General features: G+C 40.6%; 1 protein-coding gene across 1 annotated transcript; it reads right to left on the reverse strand.

The window, feature by feature from the left end:
- Positions 1-200: 200 nt before the first annotated feature.
- On the reverse strand, positions 201-12,463 carry LOC139163878 (glutathione S-transferase Mu 1-like). Its single transcript, XM_070745115.1, has 9 exons — positions 12,354-12,463; positions 9,555-9,633; positions 7,019-7,078; positions 5,505-5,569; positions 2,689-2,770; positions 2,491-2,591; positions 1,668-1,763; positions 807-917; positions 201-370 (listed from the first exon to the last, which is right to left on the reverse strand). The coding sequence occupies exons 1-9, from the start codon at positions 12,387-12,389 to the stop codon at positions 299-301; spliced, it is 702 nt and encodes a 233-aa protein (XP_070601216.1). The 5' UTR covers positions 12,390-12,463; the 3' UTR covers positions 201-298.
- Between the last annotated feature and the right edge of the window lie 3,119 nt (positions 12,464-15,582).

Here is a 15,582-nt window from a genome sequence, read left to right on the forward strand (position 1 = left end):
TCCCTTCCACCTCTGTTCTGATTGAAAGTGCTCCTCATGAGCTTAATCTGCATTTCCCCTATCGCAGGCAGCCGAGTCTCAGGAAAAAGACATGGAGTTACACAGTTTGTTACCTAAGCACCATTTAGGAACTTCTCTATTCACGTTATCCAATGCAAACTTTAAATTTAAAATGGGGAAACAGAGATTAAGAGACAAACTTTTTTTTCCCAGTTTCATATATTCTTTATTAGGTGAGCACGTGCCTTAGAATCATAACCAAGTTTGGAAATGTGGAGGACTAATGAAGACCCCTCATTCATATGGCAGCTCCAGTTGTTACCCTCCCGAAACTTGTGGATTTCAGGTAGGGAGCAATCCTCTCCAAGGCCTACCGAGAAAGCCAAAAGCAGGACATTTGTCATTGCACAGCACCAGGGGTGAAATGCTTCCGGTTCGCTCGTGCCTGTCAATCGCTGGAGAGATGGTCATGGAGGCAGAGAGAGGCTCCGCCCACCCACCCAGACGCCGCCATTTGGGTTATTTTACCCTCTGTGCATGCATAAAGCAGTTACCATTACTGTGTATGGGAATTAGAGAGCTGGAAGGAATGTAGGTGGCTCCATTTTTCTATAAATATTCCCAGTTTCACCCCTTAAACTGTGGCATGCTGACTTTGCTGCAAAGATCCTGGCTTACATGCCACTATTAGATTCACACCTTGGCTTTATTGGGATGAAAAAAATCACATTCACTTTACTATTGCAAACTTTCAGTAATTATTATATTATATTATGTATTCATACATAAAGCAGAATGCATCTGACCTCAAAGCGATGAAGAAAGTCCTTCAGATTTGGGAACTGAGCCATGCATTTTGGATCCATCATTTGATGTACATCTAACGTATCATAAGCAATGAAATCTATGTAGGTGAGCTAGAAAAATTAACAACAGAAAATGATTTTAAATGGAAGAATAAAATGTGTCAAATAGCATAGTTTGATGTAAATTGTCTAGAACGGGTACATTTACTTACCAATTTACGGGACCGTCTTTCTGCCTCGTGTCCCAGCGACCGATTAGGTCACACAGAGTTTGCCTTCTGGTTTTAATTGTGTTTTAGCTAAGTGTGTGTATTGCCTACTGTCTGTCCTTGTTAGTTGTATATGGTTTGCTGTCATGCTCTTTGTTAAAGGGGCATTATAAATAAACATTATTATTATTATTGTTGTTATTGTTGTTGTTGTTGTTGTTGTTGTTATTATTATTATTATTATTATTATTATTATTATTATTATTAATTATCCGGGTCCCTCAGCCAAACAATGCCACCTGGTGGGTCCACAGGGAAGAGCCTTCTCTGTTGTGGTCCCGGTCCTCTAGAACCAATTCCCCCTGGAGATTCGTACCACCTCCACTCTCCTCGCTTTCCGAAAGGCATTAAAAACACATTTATGCCAGCAGGCCTAGGGCTGTGAGTGATAGTTCTACTCTGTCCAGTAGTGTGAATGAGGGATGATTGATTGTTTTACATTGGGTTTTGATTTTTACTTTTCTTAATGTTTTAACTGTATTGTACATTTTTTAATATTTGTTTATATTTTATCTTGTAAGCCGCCCTGAGTCCACGAGGAGAAGGTCTGTCTATAAATCTAATAAATAAATAAATAAACATCAATCAATACCTTTCTTCCTATAAACCACTGCCTGTCTCCCAGAAATTGAGACAACAGCTTGAGTTCCTCGGGTAGTAATTCCAAATACCCAGGCTTTAGTTTTTCCTGCAAAAAAGAAAAGATTATGTTGTGAAACTCTGAACTTAGCAACGTCCAATTTTTTTTTTCTTTTTTGTTCCTTTCCTTCAGCTCAATCACTAATGCAGAACTTTCCTCTCTCTTTCTTATCCAGGAATAGAGGATAAAATTAATCTATCCCAGAGGTCTACAAACTGACAGAAATAGAGATAAATTGCAGCCCGCGTGGACCATAATAAATCATTTCTGAGAGTCGATGGATTAAAAGAGAGAATCTGCGTTCAAAAGAAGTTTCTTTTATTACAAAAGTAAAAAAATATAAGGAATGCCTTAGGAGGCATATGAATTACGTCTTACATCATGGCAGCTAACAGAGAATATAACAATACAAATATGGAGGATCTGGAGGGGACAGAAGTGATGCATGAATGATGTGGCAGGATTTTACATCATAATAGGAGGAGCTAACAAAACACTAACTATTTAATTACTGAATAACTCTGAATGTCTCAGAATGTCTCTGGGGCTGCCAATACTCAGTGTGACACAAACTTGGTAACTTTAAGACTTCAACTCCCAGAATTCTCCAGCCAGAATTCTGGGGATTGAAGTCCACAAGTCTTAAAGTTGCCAAGTTTGTTGACCTCTGACCTCTGACCTATCCGCTCACCCCAAGCAAGCCCAAACTGATCTTCAAGACCATTAGTTACAGCCTGATAGCATTTGGACAGAAAACAGAAAGCAGAACACTCACAAAATCTGGATTGTAACACAGTTTTGCATAGCTCATACGGAAATCCATGAGGTGGTTCTCCAGTGTGTCCATCATGATAATTTCTTCTTCAGTCTCACCACCTGTGGCAACACAATGTCTTACAAAACTAAGAATCTGCCATTTATTTGAAGGAACTAGTATTTAAAGCAACACTGGAGGGAAGTCTGAACCACTTACACATCTTGTGCTTGCGTGCAACGTATCGAAGGATGGCGTTGCTTTGGGTAATCTTTCTTTCACCATCAATAAGATAGGGAAGCTAGGGAGAAAGGGAAAGAAGAAGAGTAAAGAAGCAAAGATATTATCTCCTAACAGGCTTCTTGAACAATTCTTAAATTCTACCAATGAACCAAGAAGAGGATTCTTCTTCTTTTTTATACGTAGGGTTTTAAATTGCTTTTTTATTGTTGGATTTGTATCATGTTTTGTGTTGTGAGCCGCTTCGACTCTCCGGAGACGGCCAGCATACAAATTGAATAAATGAAATTAAATGAAATGAAATTTTCTGAGAGAAGCTTGAATTCATGTTTTTATGACCACACATTTATTTGTTTGTTTGTTTTTGTTTGTGTGCTTAGAACTAAGATGCCTTAAACATGATCTAAGTGTTGCCTACAAGATCATATGCTGCAACGTCCTGCCTGTCAACGACTACTTCAGCTTCAATCACCACACAAGAGCACATAACAGATTCAAGCTCAATATTAACCGGTCCAAACTTGACTGTAAAAAAATACGACTTTAGTAATAGAGTTGTTGAAGCATGGAACTCCTTATACCAGACTCCATAGTATCATCCCCTAACCCCCAACATTTTTCCCTTAGACTATCCATGGTTGGCCTCTCCAGATTCCTAAGAGGTCAGTAAGGGGCGTGCATAAGTGCACTAGAGTGCCTTCCAACCCCTGTCTTATTGTCTCTCCTATATCCCATATATCTTCTCTTCTATCCCTAAATCTTTCTTCTGTTCTCTCATCAATTACTCTTATCCTATATTCTATCTTCTATTCTTTCTCTAATTCTATTTCCTCGAAGGTGTCCTCTATTACCTTCATTGTGTATTATTGTGTACTGGAATGAATGAACGAACGAACGAACAAACAAACAAACAAACAAAATTTATTTTATATGCCGCCCTTTTCTGTAGACTCAGAATAGCTCACAGAACAGGGACATATGCAAATATAAAAAGAAAGAAACCCAAACATAAAATCTTACACTAAAACCCCCAGAGAATTAAAACAGACATCCACATTCATCCTATTACACTCAAAGCAGAATGACAGCGCTCAATGGCCCAAGCTTGCCGACAAAGGTGAGTTTTTAAAACCTTACAAAAGGCCAGGGGGATGGGGGTGGTGCGAATCTCCGAAGGGAGTTGATTCCAAAGGGCTGGAGCTAACACAAAGAAGGCTCTTCCCCTAGGCCCCAGCAGCTAGCATTGCTTAACTGACGGGATCTGGAGAAGGCCCAATCTGTGGACCTGACCGGCCGCTGGGATACATGAGGCAAGAGATGCTCCCATAAATAACCTGGTTCTAAGTCATGTAGGGCTTTATAGCCAACACGTTAAATTGTGTTAAAGTGTTACCCCATGATTGGGGTATAACACTTTTGCACAGTTGCCAGTGGCCAGAAGAATAACTTATGGGCTCTGCCGAGATTAAACTGAAATATCTAATGGGAGAAAATATTATTTATCCCATTCTTGTTCTCTTATGTCTCTCCTGAGACATTCTTTTTGCATATACAGCAGCATTCTCAATTTTTTCCCAGTCTTTTCACTTTTTTTCCATACAGAATTTGAGTGCACTTAAACTTCCAGCTATTTAAAACATACAGTATTTTGCTTTGAAAATTATCAGCTTCTTAGGTTGTTTGCAACTCTGCTCAGGTGAAACACTACCCTGTTTTCCTCAAAATAAGACACCCCCTGATAATAAGCCCAATTGGGCTATTGAGTGCATGGCAATAAGGCCTAGCACTTATTCCAGGATTCAAAAAAATATAAGACAGTGTCTTATTTTGGGGAAAACACGGTTGGAATTGTGGTCCCAAAATCAATCACATTGATTTTTTTGTTCTTCTCCCATCATCCTTTTATTATTTACTTATTTACTTATTTACTTATTTACTTATTTACTTATTTACTTATTTACTTATTTACTTATTTACTTATTTACTTATTTACTTATTTACTTATTTACTTATTTACTTATTTACTTATTTACTTATTTACTTATTTACTTATTTACTTACTTACTTATTTATTTATCTATTTATCTATCTATCTATCTATTTATTTATTTATTGGACTTTTATGCCTCCCTTCTCCGAGGACTCGGGGTGGCTCGCAACATATAATAAATCAATATATAACATTTCGGGTCTTACTTACTTACTTACTTACTTACTTACTTACTTACTTACTTACTTACTTACTTACTTATTGGACTTTTATGCCACCCCTCTCCGAGGACTCGGGGCGGCTCACAACATATAATAAAACAAAATATAACATTTTGGGTCCAATTAATTAAATCTAAAAACTAAAAGCCATAAAAGCCAGCCATTCCCGTTCAATCAGCTTTCTCTTAGCCCATTCATCAGCCAGGGGGCAAGAATCTAATGGCCCCAAGCCTGGCGGCATAAATGAGCCTTTTGCCATTATAGACTGTGATTGCAATCAAGCAGACTTCAGTCAAGACATTTTGTCTACCGTATATAACATCTCAGGACTTTTTCCTCATTGCTTTCACCTATGTTAGCAAGAACAGTAGCAACTTGATCCATCCTCCCCTCTCAACCCACAGGAATGTACCGTTATCTATTCCAGTGTTTCCCAACCTTGACAACTTGAAGATATCTGTACTTTAACTCCCAGAATTCCCCAGCCAGCGAATGCTGCCTGGGGAATTCTGGGAGTTGAAGTCCAAATATCTTCAAGTTGCCAAGGCTGGGAAACACTGATCTATTCCACAACTGCTACATACATTTGGGAAGTCCAAGCCCAGCTTCTCCTTCACACTTGTCCAGTCAGTCATATCCGCATTGAGAGCTGCAAGCAGATATATGTATGGTTAATGCAAGTCCATTTAATCAGATTGAGCAAAATGGAGGTTTTGTGGATGCAACAGCAGCAAAGATATAACAACATGGTTTTGACATCCCGACAGCAAAATGCAATTGTGGCAGATCCTATCAAAGGCCATTCTCATTTAAGGTTCATTTGTCATGTCCTGATTCCATTGTTACATCTCTCATGCTGCTCTATCTCCTCACCACAAAAGCCAAAAATAAGAAAAAGGCCAAAAAATCAATTGTTCGTCTTTTGGGGGTCATGCTGACCTTTCCAGCCAGCACATTGAATTCCTGGACATCTCAGAAGCTTTGGAACTGCAGAGAGGGACTGTCCTTATTGCAGTTGGCCTTTCCATTCCATGCTGGGAATGGAATGCTTCCCATTTCCCTTGGATCAGGGATGGAGGCTGAAGGTGGATAATCTGAAATGGTATTCCTAGCGTTGCCTTGAACACAGTATTGCTCCCTTGCTGGCAAACAAGAAGTCTTCGTTTTATAGCAGGTGAGGCTTAGATCCTATTCAAGGTTGGGCTCTACTTACCTTCGCCATTTCACATTCTGAGGTTTTGCGCATGTCCCCTTGTGCAATTCTGCTTCTGTGCATGCTCATAGTTATAATCTAGCCCGAAACACAGCTGAGGAGTTGATCAGCTGTGCTTCGGGTGAATGACTAAAGGTAAGTATAAACCCAGGGCCCTTTTTCAAGCAGCAGCAGAGGGAAAAAACCTTCAAAACAGTAAAAAATTCAGAAAAAAATCCCCAAAAAGATGGTGGCGCCAACAGACCGGCACCAACCAAACCAGGTCTGTGGCACCATTGTGACATCATCAGCAGGTCGCTACCGGTTTGGGTGATCCAATCCGAACTGAGATGAACCCACCCCTGGTCCTATCCAGTCCTACTAATTAAAGCTGGATAAAGCTTAGCCCTATTGCTTTATGTAGCTTCATGGCAGACAAATTCAACTATTAGGATGTTTCCAATATGGAAATATGGTGAATGACCCATTCCCTTTACATCTGACATATAGAGAAGTTCATACATGATTTCCTATTTTATTTGACAGCTGTGTTCCAATATTTAAGAGGGCTTCCACAAAGAAGAAGGAGTCAGCTCATTTTCCAAAGTACCTAAAGGCAGGACAAGAAGCAACAGAGGGAAACTAATCAAGGAGGGAAGCAACCTAGAACTAAGGAGAAATTTCCTGACAGTTGGGACTATTAATTAGTTGAGCAAGTTGCCTCCAGAGGTTGTAGGTGCTCCAACACTGAGATTTTTAAAGGAGAGATTGATCAACTGTTTGTCTGAAATAGTATAAGGTTTCCTGTCTAAGGGAGGACTAGAAGACCTCCAAGGTCCTTTCTAGATTTGTTATTCTGTATTCTGTTATTAGAAAAACACATTTTTGTTCCCATCCTATACTCACCAAAGCCAAGTCTTTTAACACCTTTAGAAGTATTTTCTGATTTCACTTCATTGTTTTCCACTAGAATGAGATGCATTGTGTTTATATTTAACAGTCATCAGCATTGAGATATGCACTTCAAGATATAATTGTATACTTACCAGTAGCTATATATTTTTATTACATATGCTATTTTGCAAATACTGAATAGACAGCTTAAACAATATAAAATGTACAGTCACTAAATGTACTTTTTGCATGCCTCTAAATACTATGATTTCACCCATTGCTTGTGCAGGAGACAAATCCTTTATAAAAAATAAAACAACCCCCTCCCACAACTACTCCAACAATGGTAATTATTATTTTATACATCTTCCCAGGAAGATCTCTTTACAAATAATACATAGCCAAGTGATTATGTTATCCCAAGTTGTCAGTTTTGCTTGAAACTAAAAACCTAATTCTGTATTCATTTCACCTTCCTAGAATAGCTTGTGGGGTGGGGGCAGGAAAAGTGATCAATCATGAAAGGGTCATGATTTTATCAGTGAACCTACTTCAAACCATTGGCAGAGAAGATCAATGCCTGAAAAACCTTCCCCACTGACAATCCTGGTTCTGTGCCTAGAATATATCTCCCAAAACCTTGCTAATTATTATCCTGATCAGTGAATGTACATCTTTATCTACTCTCCAAAAAAACCTCGACTTTGTCTCCCATTGGTCTAACACATGGCAACTTCAAATATCAACCAGCAAATGTTCTACCCTCCACATCGGCAAAAAGAATCCGAACCTCATATATAAACTCAATAAACAAAATCTCACAGCCAGCCCCCACTCAGTAAAAGACTTTGGAATACTAATATCAAATGATCTAAGTGCCAAAGCCCACTGCAACAATATCGCCAAAAAGGCTTCTAGAGTTGTTAACCTGATCCTACGCAGCTTCTGCTCTGGCAATCTCACACTACTCACTAGAGCCTACAAAACTTTTGCCAGACCCATCCTTGAATACATTTCATCTGTCTGGAACCCATACCACATCTCGGACATCAACACCCTTGAAAATGTCCAAAGATACTTCACCAGAAGAGCCTTTCACTCCTTCACTCGAAACAGAATACCCTACGAAAGCAGACTATCAATCCTAGGTCTAGAAAGCTTAGAACTACGTCGCCTAAAACACGATCTAAGCAGTGTTCCCCGTAATTTTTTTGGCGGGTAGGCGGAAAAGTATAGTGTCTGAGCGGCAGTCCCTTCGGGACTGGGCGGCACAGAAATATTAAATAAATAAATAAATAAACAAACAAACAAACAAAAAACCCATCCTGTTTTGCCTCAGAGAATTTCAAAATAAAATACTGTACTGTGTGTCTATAACAGTGAGCTCATAATAGGGCAACTCTATCAATATCAAAATGCCACTTAAATAGTTGAGCTAGTTTCAAACTAGATTTTGATTTTCTTTCTCTCTTCCTTACTCCCATTCTTTTTCTTTCTCTTTTCCTTCCTCTCTTTTTTCTATCTGTTTCTCTCTCTTCCTCTCTTCCTCTCTCTCTCCTTCCTTCTCACTCTTTCCCTCTCGGCTTCTGGGCAGGTTTGGAAAACTCTGAGTTGACGATGATTTTTAAGTGAGCGATTGCTCACTGCTCAGCTTAGAGGGAACTATGGATCTAAGTATTGCCCACAAGATCATATGCTGCAACATTCTACCTGTCAATGACTACTTCAGCTTCAATCGCAACAACACAAGAGCAGGCAACAGATTCAAACTTAATATTAACTGCTCCAAAATTGACTGTAAAAAATATGACTTCAGCAACCGAGTTGTCGAAGCGTGGAACTCATTACCTGACTCAGTAGTGTCAACTCCTAACCCCCAACATTTTTCCCTTAGACTATCCATGATTGACCTCTCCAGGTTCCTTAGAGGTCAGTAAGGGGCGTGCATAAGTGCACCAGTGTGCCTTCCGTCCCCGGTCCAATTGTCTCTCCTTATCTCATTTATCTTTTCTTCCTTTCAAATTTGTTCACCTATACTTTTATATCTTTTCTTCTATTCTGTTCTTTACTTATATTATTACATATCTTTCTCTTCAATGTGTATTATGTATTGGACTAAATGAATGAATGAATGAATGAATGAATGAATGAATGAATGAATGAATGAATGAATGAATAAAATATTGGCATCAGAAGTTGGGGTGCAAATAATAAGGGCAGTAATTGTGAAGATGGCACAATCATCCTTTGGAGATTAATAAAGATTTCTGTACAAGCTGCCTCCTGAAGAAAAATTGGGCAAGAATTGGTGACAAATATGAAAGGAACTCGTGAAGAAACATGTTAATGGGGAAAGGACAAAGACAGAAAGGCTTGATGGACAGCTTGGTATGGATCGGAGAAGATTGAGTAAGCTCACACACATATCCAATATTTGCTCAACATTTCTAAGCCTGAAAAGAGTCAACATGCCAGTTTGGAAAACACTCTGGTCTCAGCATCCTTCTCCCAGAAAGTTATACAAGCCTCCTTGTATTTAGGTCCTTACCTTTTCCACCAAGAACATACTGTTTCTCTTTATAGGGCGTCTTGGTATATTTTAAGAGCAGTCTAATGGTATGAGCCAACTGTGGGAAAAGAATATCATGGTGAGTAAGACAATCCATACTGAGCAGCCTTATAAAAAATTGAAATAGTTGGATTAGTTTCCAGTATTTAGTGAGGAGGAGCATGTTGCTTTGTTCCTGTGCTGCTGGCTATCTATCTATCTATCTATCTATCTATCTATCTATCTATCTATCTATCTATCTATCTATCTATCTATCTATCTATCTATCCATCTATCTATCTCTGTGTTTGTTTGTTTATTTGTTTGTTTGTGTATTCAATTTTATGCCACCCAACTTCTTAGGGGCTCCCGGCGGTGCACAACCAAAAATAATACATACAAATAACATTAAAAACTCTAAAAACAATTGAAAAACAATTGAAAGCCAACAGTTAAAAACTATGCGTACAATTTATGGCCGGATTTCGATCAACATCCGGAAAGCCAGTAGCGTGGGTGCAGTCCAGATCTCAGGTAGCTGGTTCCAGAGAGTTGGAGCAGCCACAGAAAAGGCCCTCCCCCACAGACCCACCAGCCGACACCGTTTAGCTGATTCAACCCGGAGAGGACCAACTCTGTGGGCCCTTATTGGTCGCTGGGAGCTATGTCATAGAAGCCTTCCAACAGACACCTAAATTGCAGGATCCAATCTAAATAAAAACTTGGAAGACAAAATCTCTGGTCCTGGTGACTGACCCAGATTGGACCCTGCAACATTATCCTGGGACACGTATCTTCGCCTTCATTCATGAGACACCTAAATTGGCTGCTGTGAGTAGAAGAGAGAGACAGGTAGGTTGGTTTGGGAGCTGACGGCAGGAGCCTCTAACAGCAGAAATTTGCTGTGGTTCAGGGCAGTGTTTCCCAACCTTGGCAACTTGAAGATATCTGGACTTCAACTCCCAGAATTCCCCAGCCAGCGAATGCTGCCTGGGGAATTCTGGGAGTTGAAGTCCAAATATCTTCAAGTTGCCAAGGTTGGGAAACACTGGTTTAGGGAAACCAAATGATTGGCCAAGAGGAACAGGCAGGTTCCCCAGTATTCCTCCCATCAAGGTTTCTCATCCTGCTGTTCTATTTGTGGTTGCCACAAACCTTATGAAGTTTGAGTTTTGGTGACCGGTTGGTGACCGGCTGGGTTAATCTTGGTAATTTTCTTGGCAAGATTTCGGAAGTGCACTGTGGCCTAGAAGTGAAGCTCTTGCCTCACTGTCAGGTGGTTGTGAGTTTGATCCTATGCAGATGTAGGGTCTCCTGCTTGGGCAGGGGGTTTGACTAGTTAACCTGCAATGTCCCTTTCAAGTCTATTGATCTGTTAAAGTGTTTGTCATTGCTTGCTTCCTAGGACTGAGAAGAGGTGGCTGGCCCAAGTCAACTTGCCAACTTTGAGACTGGTTTAACTTCCAGAATTCCCCAGCCAGCTATGGCTATGCAAAAAGAGATGAGTATGTACAGCAGTGTTCTCTCTAAATTTTTTTTGGGGTGGGCAGAAAAGTATAGTGTCTGAGCGGCAGTCCCTTCGGGACTGGGCGGCAAAGAAATAATAATAAAATTTCCCTCTCGGCTTCTGGGCAGGTTTGGAAAACTGTGAGTTGATGATGATTTTTAAGTGAGCGATTGCTCACTGCTCAGCTTAGAGGGAACTATGATGTACAGGCTGGCTTCTAGCCAAATCATTGTGAAACTTTGAATTTAGCAACATCCTTTTTTTTTCTTTTTTGCTCCTTTCCTTCAGCTCAATCACTAATGTGGAAATTTCCTCTCTCCTTCCTCCCAGAAATAAAGGATCCAATTAATCTATCCCAGAGGTCCCCAAACTTGGCAACTCTGTAAGACTTCAACTCCCAGAATTCTCCAGCCTGCTAAGCAAAAAGAGATGATTATGTACACACAATGGTTCTCAACCTTTCTAATGCCGCGAACCCTTAATACAGTTCCTCGTGTTGTGGTGACCCCCAACCATAAGTCTAGCGCCAATTCTCCCAACAGAGCTTGAAGCTGATTGGCAGGAAGGTCAGAGGGACACCCCCACCGTAAACACCTGATTGGTCGAATTGTAAAAACTTGTTCCAAGGCGTCAGAATAGAAGCTTTAGTTTCTAACACCATGGGAAATTTGTTTTTTCTCATAGTCTTAGGTGACCCCTGTGAAACAGTCATTTGTCCCCTCAAAGGAGTCATGAACCCCAGGTTGAGACCCACTGATGTACAGGCTGGCTTCTAGCCAAATCGTTATAAAACTTTGAACTGAGCAATGTCCCTTTTCTTTTTTGTTCCTTTCCTACAGCTCAACCACTAATGCGGAATTTTCCTCTCTCCTTCCTACCCAGGAATAGGGGATCGAATTAATCTATCTCAAAGGTCCCCAAATATGGCATTTTGGCAAGACTGGTGGACTTCAACTCCCATAATTTTCAAGCCAGCTATGCAAAAAAAGAGATGATCATGTATAGGCTGGCTTCTAGCCAAATCGTTGTGAAACCTTGAATTTAGTAGTGTCCCAATTTTTATCTTTTTTGTTCCTTTCCTTCAGCTCAATCTCTAATGCAGAAATTTCCTCTCTCCTTCCTACTCAGTATGGAATTAATCCATCGAGGTCTCCAAACTTGGCAATTTTAAGGCTGGGGGACTTCAACGTCCAGAATTCTCCAGCCAGCTATGAATTCTGGGAGTTGAAATCCCCGAGCCTTAAAGTTGTCAAGTTTGAAGACCCATTGCTCTACCTCCGTGGATGATTTACCCCTCGGATATTCCAGTAGCCCAGCGTGGCTTCCATCTTCTCCGCTTGTGCTCCGGTGCCGTCTCCCCTCGCAAGCAGAAACCCCGCTGCCTTTCCGCCACCTGCCCGATCTCGAGAGCTGTGGCGAGTCGCAACAAAGAGCAAAGCGCTGGTGGGAAAGCCTTCCCCGAGGGGCGGCTTTGCCTGTTCCCGCCCCTTAACGTGCCTCTCAAACCCGGTTTTCAAACAAGTCCGTCCTTTCTTTAGCTCGTTTCAGCCAAAGGACAATCCCCCCCCCCCCAAGATTTATTAAGAGACGCGTCCTGATGCTTTAACGCAGAGGTCTTCAAACTTGGCAACTTGTGGATTTCAACTCTCAGAATTCTTCAGTTATTCCTTGTGTGTTCAACCACACTTGGCCAGTAAAGAATTATATTCTATTCAATTTCTATTCTATTCTATTCTATTCTATTCTATTCTCAATTCAATTCTATTTTCTTTTCTATTCTATTCTATATTCTATTCTATGCTATTTTTATTCTATTCTGTTCTATTTTCTATTCTATTTTCTATTCTATATTCTATTCTATTCTATATTCAATTCTATTCCATTCCATTCCACTCCACTCCACTCTACTCTATTCTATTCGAAAGAAAGAAAGAAACAGTCAGGAGTGCAGGATGGGGTTTGGGAGCCCGTGTGAATGCAGTCTCTAGGCTTTTTTTTTTAATCACCCTCCTATCACCAATATGAGAGAGTAAATAAGAGTGATTTAATTTGCACAAGGAAAACTCTTGAAGCATGGGGGAACAATGTGCTTGAGCATGAGCAGCTGAAATTGTTACAATATTTTTTAAAACAAAGCCTATTATGAGCTACCCAAGAGTGGCTGGGTGAGGCGGGCAGTCACATGGATCAAAATAAAATAATTAAAATTGTTCATGTTTTTAATTCACTCGCAACAATCCACTCCTATGTGGCCTATCTTCTGAGCCTTTCTCTTGATGGAGGGAAAGGCTGGAAGAGATCTGTATTAGTTGAGATCATTCACAATGCAGGACCAAAAGCAAGTCAATAATAATATATAGGACACGATGGGTGGTGAAAGATAATAAGAATAGGAAGAAAATTAAAGTTAAGAAAATAATAATAATAATAATAATAATAATAATAATAATAATAATAATAATAATAATAATAATAATAATAATAATAATATAAAGTCTACAGATGATCCAAAGTGCAGACTCTGTAAAGAAACAGACGAAACAATCAATCACATACTCAGCTGCTGCAAAAAGACTGCACAGACTGACTACAAGCACAGACACGATGCTGTGGCACAGATGATCCACTGGAACATGTGCCAGAACTACCATCTACCAGTGGCAAATAACTGATGGGATCATAAGCCCGAAAAAGTGGTCGAAAATGAGCAAGCAAAACTACATCCTGATTGTGGAGAAAAAGAAAGTATGGATCATCGACATTGCAATCCCAGGAGACAGCAGAATTGAGGAGAAGCAACTAGAGAAATTAGTGAAATATGAAGATCTAAAAATCGAGCTGCAATGACTCTGACATAAGCCAGTGAAAGTGGTCCCTGGGCGCAGTGCCAAAGAATCTCAGCGAACATTTGAAAACCATCGGAATTGACAAAATCTCCATCTGTCAATTGCAAAAGGCCACTTGGGATCAGCAAACATAATTCACCGCTACATAACACAGTCCTAGTTGCTTGGGAAGCACCCGACTGGTGAAGAAATATGAAATCCAGCATAGTGATCTCGTTTGCTGTATTGTACTGACAGTAATAATAACAACAACAATAACAACAAAAACAGTAGTAATAGACTTACATAATGCTGTAATGCACACATATAAACTTATTTTCCTTTTTATTCTTTTTAAAATATATGTTGGTCTTGTATATATGTACATTTTGTAGTTTGTATTTATATGTTGTATGTTATTTGTTTTAAATTCAATAAAAACTATTTTTTTTAAAGGATGCAAGTGGCACCAACTCCTCCCACCCAGGCGGATCCACTACTGAATTCTTTCAGATGAAAACGCTCCATTCCGTTCTGAATCTGGCTCGAGGGTGTGGCAGGCCTGGGTCTCTACTGAGACCTACAGAGAAAGCAGACAGAAGGGTCTTTGTTATTAATTAGCAATATCATTGTACACAGTAATCTGAACTAGAATCTTGAGGCAGGGGTGGTTTCCGGTTTTCTTCAATGCCAGTTTGCCACGTGAGCGCCCACAAATGCACAGTGCTAGAACAAACATTCTGCACATCCGCAGGAGAAAAAAACAAGATTAGATTAGATTAGGTTAGATTTATTGGATTTATATGCCGCCCCTCTCCGCAGACTCGGGGCGGCTCACAACAATGGTAAAAACAGTACATAGTGACAAATCTAATACCCACCAATCCAATTACAATTTTAAGTTAAGAAATTCATAAAACAACCCCAATATATTAAAAAAACAAGCACACAATCAAACACCAAAACAACATGGTCAAGGGGGAGATGTTTCAGTTCCCCCATGCCTGACGACAGAGGTGGGTTTTAAGGAGTTTACGAAAGGCAAGGAGGGTGGGGGCAATCCTAATCTCAGGGGGGAGCTGGTCCCAGAGGGTCGGAGCCACCACATAGAAGGCTCTTCCCCTGGGTCCCACCAGACGACATTGTTTAGTCGACGGGACCCGGAGAAGGCCAAATCTGTGGGACCTAACCGGTCACTGGGATTCATGCGGCAGAAGATATTCTGGTCCGGTGCCATGAAGGGCTTTATAGGTCATAACCAACACTTTGAATTGTGACCGGAAACTGATCGGCAACCAATGCAGACTGCAGAGTGTTGGAGGAATATGGGCATACTTAGAGAAGATGGCGGTGCCCAGTGAATTTTTACTACCACATTGTGGGTGTGGCTTATGCATTTTCTTTCAACATCTTTCAGTGCAAATTGGGTGCTCTGGGGTGGAGCTCCATTTTTGCTACCCCACTGCGTCGTCGTCCCCGTCCGGGCAGCAGCCCAACCCTGGCAGCGCCTATGGTGCCATCATGAGAACCAGCTCGAGAGCGTGGCAGGCCTGGGTTCCTACTGGTTCCAGCAACCCAGGCCACCAAGTTATTACTGGTTCTATAGAACCGGTCCCGACCTGGAGAAATCCACCTCTGTCTTTGGGGAGGGGGGAGGGAAACGTTTTGTTAAAAGTTTCTCTGGAAAGAGTGGAGC

Source organism: Erythrolamprus reginae, chromosome 3 (genome assembly GCF_031021105.1).
Source record: "Erythrolamprus reginae isolate rEryReg1 chromosome 3, rEryReg1.hap1, whole genome shotgun sequence".
Taxonomy (NCBI): domain Eukaryota; kingdom Metazoa; phylum Chordata; class Lepidosauria; order Squamata; family Dipsadidae; genus Erythrolamprus; species Erythrolamprus reginae.